The sequence below is a fragment of the Athene noctua genome, chromosome 3 (genome assembly GCF_965140245.1).
Source record: "Athene noctua chromosome 3, bAthNoc1.hap1.1, whole genome shotgun sequence".
Classification (NCBI taxonomy): Eukaryota; Metazoa; Chordata; class Aves; order Strigiformes; family Strigidae; genus Athene; species Athene noctua.
In genome coordinates, this window is record NC_134039.1 from 4,804,415 (window position 1) to 4,820,324 (window position 15,910).

General features: G+C 38.4%; 1 protein-coding gene across 2 annotated transcripts in view; it reads right to left on the reverse strand.

Annotated features, from left to right (window-relative positions):
• Positions 1–15,910, reverse strand: part of LOC141958853 (potassium voltage-gated channel subfamily KQT member 1-like) — a 513,504-nt gene that overhangs the window by 407,797 nt on the left and 89,797 nt on the right. The window contains exons 12-13 of one of the 2 annotated variants that reach the window (XM_074901811.1): positions 6,114–6,228; positions 3,897–3,911 (exon numbers count right to left, since the gene is read on the reverse strand). In XM_074901811.1, coding sequence (XP_074757912.1) covers positions 3,897–3,911; positions 6,114–6,228 — 130 coding nt within the window. The remainder of the gene's footprint in view (positions 1–3,896; positions 3,912–6,113; positions 6,229–15,910) is intronic. The other variant, XM_074901810.1, reaches the window with a different exon arrangement.

The window sequence follows — 15,910 nt, forward strand, 5'->3', positions numbered from 1 at the left end:
GCCAGGGCCTCAGAAAGAAGAGCAACTGTTGGTCTCGCTCTCAACCCATAAAAAGTAATTAAGACCCCACTTTCCCATGGGGAACAGGTGTAGCTATCACTTCCCTGGCAGCCTGTTCCAGCTGAAGAGTTATTACTACAGCTGTTCAGCTGACGGCAATTACCACTGACGATGGTCATTGTATGTGGATCTCACCTTCTAAAGGTTTCCTCCCGAGAGAGCTGATGTGATGACTGCTGAACTGCAGCATTACACCGCTTTCTGCAAAGACCAACTGACATTTACCTTTACGTGACCCTAGTGATACAAAATGCATACTCAACCACAGTTGCTTAACCATGCTGACGTACAGAATTTCTAACTTTTGCTTTTCCTTACAGTGTAAAGAGCTTTAAACACCGCAGCTTTAAACCACAGAACTCTGAAAAACAAAAACAGGATGTCTGTCTTTAAAGCTAGTGCTGTGTACATTTTTTTTTTTTTCCTGAGACTGTGCTATCTGGGACCAGGTTGGTATAATCTTTCAATAGAGTCTATTGGCCAAATTGTCTCTTTCCTGCTGGAAGGTTAATACTTTGTCATACACACCAGGCTTTCATGGCCAGGGTTGTTGTCATCACAATCTGTGTAATAGGACCAGCTGGAGATAAAAAAAAATAAGGCTTAAAGTTATGTTCAGTGGTCTCCTTTACTTCTTCAAAGCTCCAAAGCAGCCAGGAAGAATCCAGACAGACAAACACCATTTGCACAATTCGATGTAGGATCAATGCTATTGTTTCTTCTTCCTCGGGAGTGGGATTTGATACTGCAAGATGTTAGTGCAGGTCTACAGGACTTGAAGTCGAATAGAGTATTTCAGTTGGAAGGGACATACAGTGATCATCTAACCCAACTGCCTGACCACTTCAGGGCTCACCAAAAGTTAAAGCATGTTGTTTAAGAGCATTGTCCAAATGTCTCAAACACTGACAGGTCTGGGGCATCGACCACCTCTCTAGGAAGCCTGTTGCAGTGTCTGATGACTCTCTCAGTAAAGGAATGGTTCCTAATATCTAATCTGAACCATTCCCATGTGTCCTGTCACAGGATCTCAAGGAGAAGAGCTCAGCACCTCTCTCTCTCCACCTTCTCTCCTTAGAAAGCTGCAGAGAGCGATGAGGTCAACCCTCAGTCTCCCCTTCTCCAAACTAGACAAGACCAAAGTCCTCAGCTGCTCCTCACAGGACATGCCTTTCAACCCTTGCACCAGCTTTGTTGCCCTCCTTTGGACGCATTCAAGGACCTTTACATCCCACATACTCATCCCCACAGGCTGTGTCAACTTAACACAACTATAAGTGCAACCATAATTTCTGGTTTGAACCTGCTGTCGGTTGTGGCTGGCTTTAAGTGTTCCAACTAGGAAGGATCAAAAATCCACTATGATCTGTCCCTGCTCTCATTCTGGTATGCTTCTCCTACCTTCATCCTTTTGTCTCTTATCAAATGCAGATGCACTTTGAGAGGTTTTATTTCCATTTTTGTTGCTTATGGACACAATTCAAGAATTGGCAAGTTTACAGCTTACAGACCTCAATAGCATCAGCTCTTTTCCTCAAAGACCTTGTCATACACACGATATGCTGCATCAGACAGGTAAAACAGCCCTGCCAACAATAGATAGGAGACAAGACTTCTAAAAAAGCCGCAATCACAGCCTCCCACTTGCTTGTTCAGTGCCATTTGGAGCAATCTCTTGTCTCTTTTGCAATCTCTTGTCTCTTTTATTAGTAAACAATCTGTTACAGAGATACAGGAATTTGCCATGTATTATTCTTACAAGCAGGCCTAAATCTATACCTTCTGTCAGAACATCTGTGTGCATACAGTAGGAAATTAGGAAAAAAGGGGCTTCAAGACATAATATCATGGAGAAAGAAGAAGCACTATGCATTATGTTGAATCAAGTTGGATGATGGAACCATCTTCAAGTTGTTTGATCTTATGTCTTCCACCAAAAAAAAAAAAAAAATCAGGTGATATAAAGTACTAAGGTTAGCAAGAAAGAGCAAAGTGATAAAAATGAACTTTCCAGCTCTAGAAGTAATATTCTTGAGATTTAGACCTTCGCTTAATTGAGATAGTTAACAATATATGTAGAAGATTAACCCTAAAAACCAAACAAATCTGCTGTAATGAGACAAGTATAATCACTAGGGGTTTTTTTCTAGGTTTCAAATCAGACAAAACATCATTTTGCAATCTCTCTATGCACTGATGGAGTCATCTTCTGATTGCTTAGCAGAGAAATTGAAAAATCGGGTGGGTAAATACATCAGGCAATAAGGTAGTTTAAGCATTTATTGTTAAAACCAGAACGACTCATCAACTGATTGAAATGAATGTATTTATATCATCTGTCAAATTTGATTAATCTTTAACAGTATCACTTTTATTCAACATTGGACACCTCAGAAACAGCCAGTATAAAATAACATAGCTCCAACTCAGGTCAGCAACCACATGAGATTTTTACCCTCAAGAGCCCAGACCAGAGATATTCAGCAGGTATTTCAGACAGCCACAGCATTCTGCACTAAATATGATGTTCCCGAGCTCAGGAAGTTGTATTTTTCCACAGTTTTGCCCCAATGACTGGAAATAAACATCACCCCAACTACTCAAATTATCCAAATCAGCTATATTTCTACAGAAAGGTATCTCAAGCTCAATTTGCAAACCTGCTCTTTGGTTTTGGTTTTATTGACACCTTCTACCAGAACAGTAAACCTTCTCTAAGCTTGCACGGATCACTAACATCAGAAATCCAGTACTGGATGTATTAACTACAGAAACCTGGGCAGTGCTGCAACCCACTGAATTGGTTTGCTTTCACTCAAGACATTCTTAAACAGTAGTATCACCAGTTTCCAACCACTTCCGTTACTGTGAAACTAATGCACGTGTGCAGATTGACGCAATAGGTGTTTGTCCAAGGTAGCACGGCTCAGGGGTAGGAACTCTGTTCTCCTGGGACAATATCTGCCTTCCCACGCAGTGAAGGGAGTTTTGAAGGGAGTATGGCCAAAAGTAAATGTTACTGTCAGAAAACATCTCTCCTATCATCTGTCTAGCAGAGAGGATTTCAGAAGAATCTACTCTTCATATCACAGAAAAAACCCTCAAAATGTTACAGTTGCAGACTTGAATTTTCATGTTTAATAATCAACACAGCAATTTACAAGGTTTAAAAAATGCCCAGTTACTGGCTTGGGAATAAAGGTATACTGTGAGGCTGATTCTGCAACTCATAATGCTTGTGAAGGCGAGAAAAACTTCACCTTTTGGCCGCGCAACAAAGTCAAGCTTGACTTCACAAAGCAGTGCTCCACGTGAACCTGTCATCGTCACAGCAAACTATCATTATCTGTTACATGAAAGCCATGTTTCCACTCACTTTGCAAACTGAGAAGGTTCATTGCACATATACACACACACACCATTGGCTGAATTCTACTCTTGCAAGAATTTTTGTCTAATCATTGACTGCATTGTGACTCTAGGATGAAGATTTGTCACAGTAGTTATCAAATACATGTTATTCCCAAATGAGATAAAACCACTTTCCATTACGTAGTTCACTCCAAAGCATGCGTGTGTGTGTGGAGGGCAGGGAGGAATCTAACTGGTACGTTACTCCAGAGCATGAAACAACATCTATGTGAACACAGAGAATAAATGGTTATTTCTAGCAGAATAAGAGTGCAACTTTTAACAGAAAAAAAATTAAATTCTTTTCCCATCAGAAATTCCAAGGCACACAAGTGTAGGAAATACCCTACTAAGTGCAAAGCGAAAGCCATGCTGTTTTGGAAAGCCCACACACCGAAGCAAGTATAGCACACACGAAGACTTACCTGCTTATACTTCTGCTAAAGGACAAGACAAATAATCACGCTAAGTATAGCTAATACTCATTTAGAAGATATAAGCATATCAGGCAAATACAGTGTTAATATCTTATCGTTTGCATTAGAAATGGCAGTTTAAAACCAAGATCCCTAAATACATCACGTTCTGTGCTTATCCAACGATGTTCACATAAGGAAATACTACATTTCTACTCAAGAATCAGGACAACTCTTAAATGAATGCATCCTACTAAGTAGAATTAAACACACACAAAAAAAAAAGAGATTATTTGTGATGAAGGTGAAGACTGGCATGACTTTAGAAGCCCAAAGCTACATGAAACAGTGTTTTGGCTTTGTTTTTACATGGTAACTTTACAACTTTATATTACACCTTTAACTTTTGACCTTATGTTTTCTGTACATTTGAAGTTAATTACAAATATTCGAGAGTTAAAATGTATACATACATTATATATAGTGGGTCTTAGAATTCAATAATCATTAATTTAGCAATATTTAGTTGCAAGATCATTCTGTTTATATGCACCTGACATCTACATCAAGAGGAATTAATGAACTGTTAGTATATTACTTTAAACCACGTAGCATATTACTTCAAATACTCTCCATATTTTATTTTTTTTTCATTTGTATATTTGGTTAGCTTTCTACTGCTCCTTTTCTTACTTTCTACATGAGAGAAATGCATTTAAACTCTGAGCTAGAAACGCAGGCACAGTTTGCAAGGTGCACTATACAGAATAACACACAACACCACCATTTCTCATGAACTAAATGGTAAAAATAAGATTAGAACTGCTTATTTCCAAATGAAAAATCCTGTGTTTGTCTTTTTTTTTTTTTTAACCAGTATGGTGCAATTTGAATGGAACAATTTCTAATTCTCTGATTTGAAAGAAGGTCCAAAGTACAGCATCTTAGGAAAATACAAGCAGAAGGATGTCTTGTATAAAAGCATAGTATAGTTACTATAGATTTAATAGACACACCATCTGTATGAGTTACCTGGAGAGAAAGTAACCATATGATATGAAAGAAAACATCTTCAAAGCAATCACGTTATAGATTGGAACCACATTACTTTCAAATTCATCCTGAACCCCCATCGTCTCTATTTTTTCCTATCTGAAGGCAAGGAACAATTTACTTCTTGTTCTTTTCAAGCTCAGGTATTTACCAAAGGATTTTTCCTGTGACAATTCTATATTTTCCTCTTGCAAACATGAACTCAGGCGAGTTTTTCACCGTATTAAGATAACATCCAAAGGACTAGTTAGACCTTCATGAGCTTGCACCAGCTGTACCAAACCTTTAGGCCATATTTCACTGATAACTCGAGTTCTATTCACCAGCATTGCTTGTATCAGTTTCTGCATGTAACATAAAGCCTTAGTACGATGCCTGGATGCTCTGGGCCACCCAGGCCTTGCAGTATGCTTTAATGCCCTGCTTTACATTTGAAATTTACTCCAGAATCCCTATCACCACACTGGGATTGTACATTGTACAAAAGCATGAAGGCTACGCAGGATCCTGTCAAAACACAACATGAAGGTGTCCTGCATGAAGACACTGTTATACTTATTTCAAGAAATAGACATTCACTAAAGTAAACAGAAGAAACATGAGAGATGATTCAACGACTGCAGTGAACTCACTGATAAAGGGAATTTTCCATCCTGGTCAATCCAAGACACCTTCAGCATTTCCTTAAGAAGTTAACTTTCATATTTTTTGAGCATTATTTCCTTATAAGTGAGCCTACTTTATCAAAATATGACACATAATATAGCCTTTCCATTTTCAGGCTGTATCTATAAATGACTATTTATGTTTCAAATCAATTCATACACTACTCATATGAGGAATGCTTTAGAGCTCAAACAGACACAGAATTCTACAAAATGTGAACCTACCTGTAAATCTCAATCTCAGGAACTGCGTCAGCTGGCTTAAAAAGTTAAACCAAAGACACCAAGGTTGCAAGCCACCCATTGCAGAGCAATACTTCACTTTCCAAGCATCTGACTACTTCCATTGAACTACACTGGCATTTTGCAGAAACATCCACATATAGTTAAAGATCATAATCACTTCAAATGTAGCCAGCCAAAGAATAATACTTTTCTTCATTGACAGATCTCCCTCAACATTAATAAACACTTATATTATCATTTTAAAAATTGTTGTTCCACTTACTGTGCCACATCGGATACAGCTGACAGCGGCGACTCTTCTGATACAAGGTCGATGTCATCAGTGAAGCTGTTGGCCCGTGACATTTCTTGTGTATTCCCTTCTAAACGTCTTTTCACTGCACAAATACAAATAAATCATAATACATTAGGGAGACAATATATACGAGCTCTTTCCCTTGCTTAAGATACCGTGCAGTAGATTAAAGAAATGGTTCTAGTGAGAGACATGGCTTGCTTTTTTTGTCAGAATTGGTGAAGTTGATGCTTATACGTCATACAAAAGCATATACGTGCATATACATAGTTCAAATACACAGGAACCTCTTACAAGAACGTCTTGCCTTCTTGAGGATGGTCTCCCTGTAAGCAAAAATTCACTATACCCACGATTTCAATGTGGGCATGACAACAAAAAAATCTGACTTTCATTCCCTTTAATTAACACCGTGTATGCTTTAATTTCTCTAAACCCCTTCTGTAAAATTCTATCACTATTATCCTATAAATAGCATTTTTATTTCAAGTATTGTATTTGGTCACTATATTCACCAACGTTCAAAAATTCTGCCACGGACCAGGGAAGAACCTCAGGTGCGTAAATGCAGTCAGCTCAACATGGTAACCACAATGGATACAAAGCCGTAGGATAAGAAAACTAGTAATTTCATCCCAGTTTGCGAAGACATGGCCAGTGAATGAAGTTCACTCACAGACTGCAAAAAACCAGACAAGTATAGCCCTGTAACTGATGAAACCTGACGTTTTAAAAAGCTCTAGCCTCAGTGTTTATTTTGCTCAAGTACAGGGCTGACTTCTTTCACCATACGTGTGAAATACACATGAACCTGCCTTTCTGAGTTCAGCTGCATCAATATTCATAAGCAATTCCTGCTCTAAGGTCTTCTCAATATCTTTTCCTATATATATTTTGTTCAAAAGGTACATCTAGCTTAAATTGCTCTGATGTGAAATATGACTACTAGCGATCCTAACAGTTTCTAAGAAACTATCCCTAACTATTTTAATTCTGATCATTCTTGAAAGCTTAGCACATGCAGTTATGAGCTCGCCAAGTCTAACTTGGAAAATGCACAGGATGACACATCTAAATTCCATGGTGGAAAAAAAAAATAAATAGTCGCAGGGGGAGAATCATGAAAATTGTCAAACCAATCAAGTAAAAGACAAAGTGGTGTCACTTGCATATGCTGTGATGGGTGAGAAGAAAACAACAACCCACATCACAGAAATAAAAAATCTGCCCTCCTAGAAGACCAAGTTGTTGAAATTTCAAATTCATTCTACAGCACCACTTTGGCTGGACTACATTCAAGCTAAATACTAAAAAGCATACAACATCAGAGCTTACTATTGGAAGGGCCATAGCATGACTAGCAATGAAAATCAAGTCTATGGAATATAAATATAAAATAGCATAACTAAACGTTGCTAAAAGACATTAAATCACAAAGCTATTTTATTTACATCTGCTGCATTTAATCACAATTAAGCTGTTCCCAGAAGAAACCCAAATCTTCCTGGCACTGGGAACATGAACTTCTGTGTCTGGTTGCTCTAGAGGAGCTTTATTTTGTGAGACCTGCCAGTTCTGCACTTATTCTGATAAGACTTTTTTCCTCCAAGAGCGTTATTTCTGGACAAAGTCTTGAGAGACACAGATCCATATGTGAAGCATTGCTTTGAGAAGTAAACACAGATTTAATCAATTAATTCAATCTCTAAGGTAGTAACACTGCACATGATCACATTTGCAAAATTAAACTGGGGGAGTTCTGGCTTCCACTTCAGTTTTCCCCATAGAAGCCTAGCAGAATTAGAGAGCTGGCCAGAGGCAGAGTTGTCACTGTGCCCACATAAGGCATAATCAAAATAAAAGGAAAATATTGTATTGCTGTCGATTCATACTACACAATGGACTGCTGAAATAGTAAGAGAAGGATCTAATTAATTCATGGGGGTTTTGCCTCCTTTATAGCACAGGATAGATATTAAAATTACTGCAATGCATTTGTCGTAAGTATCATGACAATCACATATATTTTATTTCTGTAATTTTAAAGGTTTGGTCTATATTCACTGATCAAACTTATCATACTGCTGTTTGCTATCTGCATCCATGGGTTCTTAAAAAAAACAGAAAACCCTAATTGTTTACACTGGGCTTGCTAATTCCTTTTGTAAGAAGCATTCACTGCTACAATGGCTTTTTGCTCCATAACATAAGAGTAATGAGAAAATTGGGACAACTTTACTGTTACAGCAGGGTGTGCCTGGAACCCCTGCTTCTCTGACCATGGACCTTCTGCAGAGACACGTACTATATAATCCTGGGCTTAAAATGGCCTCAACACCTGCTTGGTTACCTATACAAGCACAGCAATCTTCTGTTTCATCTTTATATAGGGTAAAACCGTGCAAATTTTCTGTTTTGGGAAGACTGCTATGCATATCTGTGACAAACTCATCCCACAAGTAGTAGACATAGGTTTCATTCCTTCAAGCATTTTGAAAAAGACAATGATGTGATTATGTAATTTGCACAACCAGGAGTTCCACAGCATATACTCCATCGTTAATTTTATTAGTTGAAGATGTGCACTTGGCTCCATAAAACATGGGTCATGTCTCAATGATCACCTCCCCGCTGCACCTCTCCCCTCCCATACTTCCCACATGGTCAGATCTGTGGACAGAATGATTTTTTGCCAGTTAGGTTTTTGAAAGAAATCTAGTCTGTAACCAGCCTCTAGCTTACACAAGTATTATAAGAAAGAGGAGCTTCTCCTGGAAGTGCTGCTCTTAAGTTAAAGCAGAAGTCATAGCTCTGAGGTTCATAACATTTAGGTGGTGATATTAGAAGATTCCCTACTACTCTCAAAGCCACTTGACTTAATTCAGAGTCAGTTCAGGTTCGTGCTTTGTGAAGTACAAAGCTACCACAAAATACCACCTGTTTTATCCTTGTAACCCAAATAATGAAAGCTATTAAGGGTGAATCCCTTTATGGTTTTATCACTGATTAATTCTGTGTGTTCCTGCTTTAAAATATTAACCCATTAATAGTGTTTTCTGGCCCACACATCCAAACATTAATGTCAATGGTAAATACAAGTAACATGTCCTCTCTTCCAAATATTTTCTGTCCTTCAGGTGTCTGTCAGAGTCATGAGCAGTTATTTGAAACACTCTTTCTGGAACCAACTCAGTTTCTGTCGCTTCCCCTGAATGAACTTCCAAAACTCATTTAGCCAGCAAAGTTCAGTCATGAATCAAAATTCCCAAAGTCACACAAAAAGGAACATTTTCTTTTTTTTTTTTTTTTTAATGTCAAGGAGCCATAAGCTCTGAGTAATGAAGTAATTAGTAATAACCATGGATGATAAAGCTTTCATTTTGAGGAAATGTGGAGCGTTAAAATACATTCAACACATGGCAGCGATGCTTTCCAGAAATACAACTCAAAGCTGTAAGGTCCAGCTACTACACATGGTAAGTTTGTACCAGCTGCAGCTCAAGCCAGAAAAACTATATCTTCCTTCTCTATGTTTATTTTAATAAGCTTTCCTTTTCCAAACTGACTTTTTGGGAATGAATACCTATTTTTTATTGTTGCAGAGTAGCAAGGAGGAGAGGCAAAGAAATAGGAAGGGGAAAACCAAGAGAAGCCATCCTTCCTTTCCATGTGTGCTACTACTCATAATGTGAAGAAGCTGTACCTATTCTGTTATAAAGTATATAATATTTTCAGAGCATGAGCAGATGGAAGCAGCAAGTTGAAAATACAGAACAGTATCTACCACAGTACAACAAATACCAGTGAAGGCAGTAGATCTAGGAATCTGTGAAACAGGTCAACTCATTAAATGAAAGAGCAAAAGGAAAACTGAGTTTCACATACCTCTATTTTTTCCTTCAGTGTTCATTTCTAAAATGGTGAGAACATAATAGACATCAAAATGTAACCCAGAGATATTTTTGTAATGGTTCTTAGGCTTTATCTAGCCTTAGATTCCTTATCTATATTATATTAACTTCTGTCTTTGTAGTATGGGGGAAAAGTGAACTCCCAATTTACAACTGCAGTAGAAAATACGATTGCACGTGGTTCCCCTTACCATGGTCATTCTCAAATAGGCAATGCCCACCAATACCAGGACAAAATAACCAGGAAGATTTTGCACTATTCTCAGATAAAGAGTAAAGAAAAAAGCAAACCCAGGTCTCTTCTACTGCAAATAATTCCAATTTCCTGTTTTGATTAGGAAGGTTTTTCACATTCACCAAGAAAAACCCAAACATGAATTTAAAGATAACTCATACCTTTCCCACACAGTCTACTTTACAGAAGTCTGAAGACAACTGCAGTAGCTGCTTATGTTATACAGAAGGGTACCTGCAGTTACTACTCCTAGGAAAACACAAACACCAAAGAACTTGAAAGAAAGGAGGTATTTGGCAAATTCAGCTGAGGAAACACAGGTACCGGGATAGAAATGGATAGTAAATGTGAGCCAGTTTAGCATAAAAGAGTTCATGTCACATGAATATTTATTCTTCAAATTGTTAAGTACTAGATTGTGTGAAGACATTGCCAAGTACCTGCTGAGAGGGGAGAGCTCACTGAGCAGGTGGATAAAGATGACCAGGAAAGCTGTAGAGCTTCATGTAAAACCCCAGGGCTGGAGAAGGGCCGGGTAGAACGTAAAAGGTAAGCTAAACCCAAGTTCAAAGCAGTAAAAAGATTAACATATAGAGAACGCTGATGAGAATAAGGTGTCATCTATTAGATAAAAGTAAGGGTGGGGGCTTTTCTTTTCTGAGGGTTTTGCTTGCTTGGTTGGTTGTTTTTTAAAAACAGAACATTATAAAAAGAAACATGCTTAAGAGACCAAAAGTAAATTCCAATCTAGTCCTTCAGTGTCACTGTCTTTTAATCACTTTCAGATCAGAAGTTGTTAAAACACTCTCAAAACAGCAGGCTCTGCTACTCAATGTAACAAATGCCTTCTTGTTTTATATATAAAGGCAGCACGTTGACAGAAAATCCATGGAATGACTATGCTACCTTTATCCACAGGGAGGAACTACCTGTGAAGATCACAGAATTGGTTCTTATCTTCCTTCTTGTGGCAGGAGCTCCTATCACCTCACTGCCCAAAACACAGTAATTTTGAAGACCTACAGAGATGCAAACCGGTTTGGGGCCTAAACTGAGATATTCACAAATCCTTACTTTCCTCAGAAAAAAAGAAAATTAATGGCTTATGAAAACCAAGGTGCCTTAGAAGTGTCTGACACCTGACCACCAGCCTGACTTTAAAAAACCTCTTCAACTTGCTCCTATTATTCATTTCAGCAGCCAAACAGAATTCAAGCTCATCTGAGCAGTCGTGTTGGAAGAACACAGCAACAGGTATTATTAGCATAGACTAACTTCTTTACGAAAGTTCTGTCATGAGCTTTTCTTCATTAGTGTTGTGGAACAAAAGCATCAGGAGTGTACTCGGTCCTAGTCTAAATAAGAAAGAGCTATTTTGATTTTGGTTTTCTGTAAAAGTGTTAAAAATCTGAGCATCTGAAGCTGGGATTTTAAATCCTTACTAGGTACTCAAATGTAAGTCATCTGCAAATGCCAAATACTCATATTGTCCCATACACAACTCTAAGAGCTACAAGTGCCTAGTACAGTTAAAGCCAAGCCACTTTATGAACCTAATTTTAGGCATCTAAATTTATTGTCATTAGAGACGTGGCTGATACTGCAAATCTTGTACATCCTCCCTGAATTTGTTTTTGCTCCCAGGAGACCTGCAGAATCAGACCAAAATTCATTAATTCTGTTCTGCCAGAAATAAAAGAGCATCTGAAAAAGTCAATTCAGAAATAAGAATAAATTTGTATTTGCTGTGAACATATTACTAAGTATATGTAAAAAGCGCCATGCACTATTGCTGCTGTACTTAGTTACATGTTGGGCTGCAAGTGTTTTAGATAAACTTCAACATCTGGTTTCCTGTGTATCTGATTTGAAACAATCAGCACTCAAAATGCACTAATGCTGACTTTATTTGTTGTACATTCTTTTGTTTAGATAAGCCTGCAGGCCAAATTACATACTGACTTACACCCCGTGGAACCACAATCACTCATTACATGTCTAATGGGACAGCACGGAGATGTAAATGAATACCAACACATAATTCAAAGGCATGTAGTACTGGAAAACATGCAGAGAGAAAACAATGAAACATATTTCTGAACGCACACGAAGATACTGTTATCTACCCGCATGCCTGAACTTCCTTGAAAGTAAATAAAAAGGATGCAACGTATTCAGAAAAATAACCACCAAAAATTTTCTACAGCATCATAAATATGCCTACTTAAGAACGTTCAGTACAAAAATCAACTTTTTTTTCTTTACATGAAACATATTGTCTTAGAATATTTAGCTGAATATTTTGCAGGAAATAACTTGTTGAATGAGGAAACGTCCATACCAGGGAACCTGTGTAATGTTTGGCATTAACTGACAAGCAGGTTTGTTGATAGATTCAGAGAAGTGGTCAGGGACGAATTGCACAAAGAGTTATAAGTGCCTCCTCGTACAGAGATATGACCTGTCAGAAGAGAATTGGAGATTAATGGAGCATAGTAGAGAAGCACGCAGTGTTGGTGCCACTCACTATCTGTTCAGATAGCAAGTTATGATTTTGATTGCACTCAGTACAGTCCCTTTCAAAAGCGTTAAGAAAGGATTCTCCTCGTCCAATTTAATCTGAGCAAATTAATTATTTTATAGATGTCAATTGATTGTGCTGTGATAAAAACATTAACAAAAACATGGAACTAAGTGACCAAGAAGAGCTACTAATCTAGCTGTTTTAACGTCTACATTTCTAGTTGCGTTATGCCCAGGATTGTTTTTCGGTTTTCCTCATGGGAACGACCCACAAAAGAAAGCTAGAGGAAGCTGTTTTCAGTTCCTTGTCAGACTAGCAAGCTAAAATTTGTTAAAAAAAAAAAACGCCAGGGTTTTCTGTTTTGTTTTGAACATAGCTAAATGTAGCTTGCTGTGAGTGAGCTGTAGGCATTCTGCTCTCATCGTTTAATCACACTGCACGTTGAACAATAATATGAATATTTACTACATGGATAGGTACATGGTCCAACTGCCTGGATGCTTCCCTCTAGCTGCCTTCTTTCACAGGAGAAAGGACACAGCATTTCAGGGGTACGTACAACTCTGACAGCCAGATATCTTTTTCCATGAGTATGAATAAAACACTCTTAAAGCCTTTGCTTCACAGAATCATCTCGGTTGGGAAAGACCTTGAAGCTCCTCCAGCCCCACCATGACCCTCCCCCTGACCGTTCCCAACTCCCCCAGATCCCTCAGCACTGGCTCAGACCGACTCTTCAACCCCTCCAGGGATCCCGGGGACTCCCCCCTGCCCTGGGCAGCCCATTCCAACGCCCAACAGCCCCTTCTGCACAGAAATCCTTCCTCAGAGCCAGCCTGACCCTGCCCTGGGCAGCTTGAGGCCATTCCCTCGGGGCCTGGCGCTGGCTCCTTGGCTCCAGAGACTCATCCCCCCTCTCTGCACCCTCCTGGCAGGGAGTACAACAAGTACATATTACAACAACATTTACATCTGTGGACTTTTGTCTTCCATCTTACCGAGCCAAGCAGACTTAGGAGACTCTAAAGACAGGAAACTAGAGAAACGTTTGGCCTATAACTGAAGCCTAGAGGTGCTCCTTGCTCTCCAACTGTATCATGCATAGAAAACTCCCATCTCTTAAGATACAGCATCTATATGTGTGTGTGTGTATCTCAGGTAGCTAGTCCTGCCCACGTTTTGATGTGGATTGAGATTAGTGAACATTGACATCTTTGTTTTAATATTTCTTCTCTCTAGGGCTCTGTTCCTGAGAAGAGTAATACCTTTTTTTCTCATGAAAGCTATTTCTCCTGAACACACAAAAAAACCCCAGGCTTCCAAGCTCAGTCGAACATATGTGATTGATATGGATGGTAATAAGAGGTGAGGTCTAGCAAAGAGGTTGGAAAACAGATTTTTTCTGGCTGATTGTGGAAGAGGAGCATTAAAAGAAACCCAGAGTGAACTGTGCAGCACATACAGTTCAGCTATCAAGTTGTGCCACATGGCAGTAGCAGGATTGTGACAGCAGTGACATCAATAGGAAAAAGAACTTTTGTCCAAAGCAAAGCACCTACCTACCTGTCTTAATTAAAGACTTCCCAGCCCTTGAGCTTATCCTTCTTCATGTAAGAAGAGCTCCTAGCAAAATATCTATCTTGGAACGTATTTTAACATTTACATTGCCAGCTCAACTGCATGATCAACAAGAAATCCCTATTTATTTGTTTTCTCCTGCTTCTTCACATTACTCAATACTACATAATCTTGCATTAAACATTACAATAACTGAGTAAATCTGCAGGCACAGCTTCCTGCAGAGTAGCTCCAGTTCTGCCACAGTAGTTTACATTTGCCGTTAACACAGTGGCTGGAACACCACAGAATAAGCAGCTGACATCTATTGTCAGCAGCGAGCTACTTTTGCCACCTATGTTAGGCTCAAGTGCTGCCACAACTGGTCCAGGAGTAATATGAACTGGACTCCTTCGGGAAAGCATCTAACAAGACAAGGTTGTGTTCAAATGATGTCAAGAAAACATTTCCGAATACTTTACAGCAAAATATTTTGACTTATTTCAACTTTTAAAAGTATCTCCTTTTTCTCTTAACTGAAGCCTCATTCTGTTTCTTTTGCTTATCTGACACAATCTTTGTACCCACAGATATTTCGAACACATTTTCAGAGTCGGAGACACCATCCACACCTTGTAAATATGCTCAGAGATCAGGTCTCCAAGACTAAATTCAAGATCACCAATACTAATGCATTTGACTTTTTAAGGCTAGCAATACTTGACTGTTAGTTCAGTTATTCTGAATATCAAAACATACTGTAAGAACAGTCAAGAAAAATAAGGCAAAAATAGCTTTGAAAGTGATACTTCTTCACTGCTTGCCTTTTTTTTTTTTTAAGGAGGACAAGAAGAACTTGACCTTAAAATGAAACAATTAATAGCCAGTGAAATATAATTTGGCAGCTTGTTAGCTCTGCAAGGAGAGCTCTTAACACATACAAACTCTTAGAATTACACATAGGGAATGTATCATGTAATATAAATATATAGAGTTACTTTCCATTATGGGATTCAGAACTGCCATTATAGTAAAAATGTTTATTTTAAAAAGGAAGTACAGTTTCAGTGTAGCTATTAAAGAAAATAAATCAGTCTGAAAACATTTTTATTTTTCATGCCTATTAATGGTCAAAGCGTACAAATTGCAGTGACAGTAAAATGAGAAACATCTTCCAAATCATTGTCAATGTTTTGACTCACAAGAACACAAAACCCAATTATTGTAATTACAGTGAAATATGCCACCATTATTTGCTGGTCTAACGCGGTTCTTTGCATCACACAATGGAATCCTTGCAGAATAATTTCCCATTGACTAGCTGTTAATCATAAATTCGAGACATACAACATTGTTACCTATCTGCTTATTCCGTACTGACCAGAAAAATGCTCTAAATTAAAGTAAGCCTTAATACTAGAGGAAATAATTGCCATATTTGTCCTAAAACTCAAAGTTCAGCAAAATAATTTGTAGCTACTGACTGCACTCAATCAAAACTATTCCTACGTAAAGCACCAGCTGTTATCTTGTACAT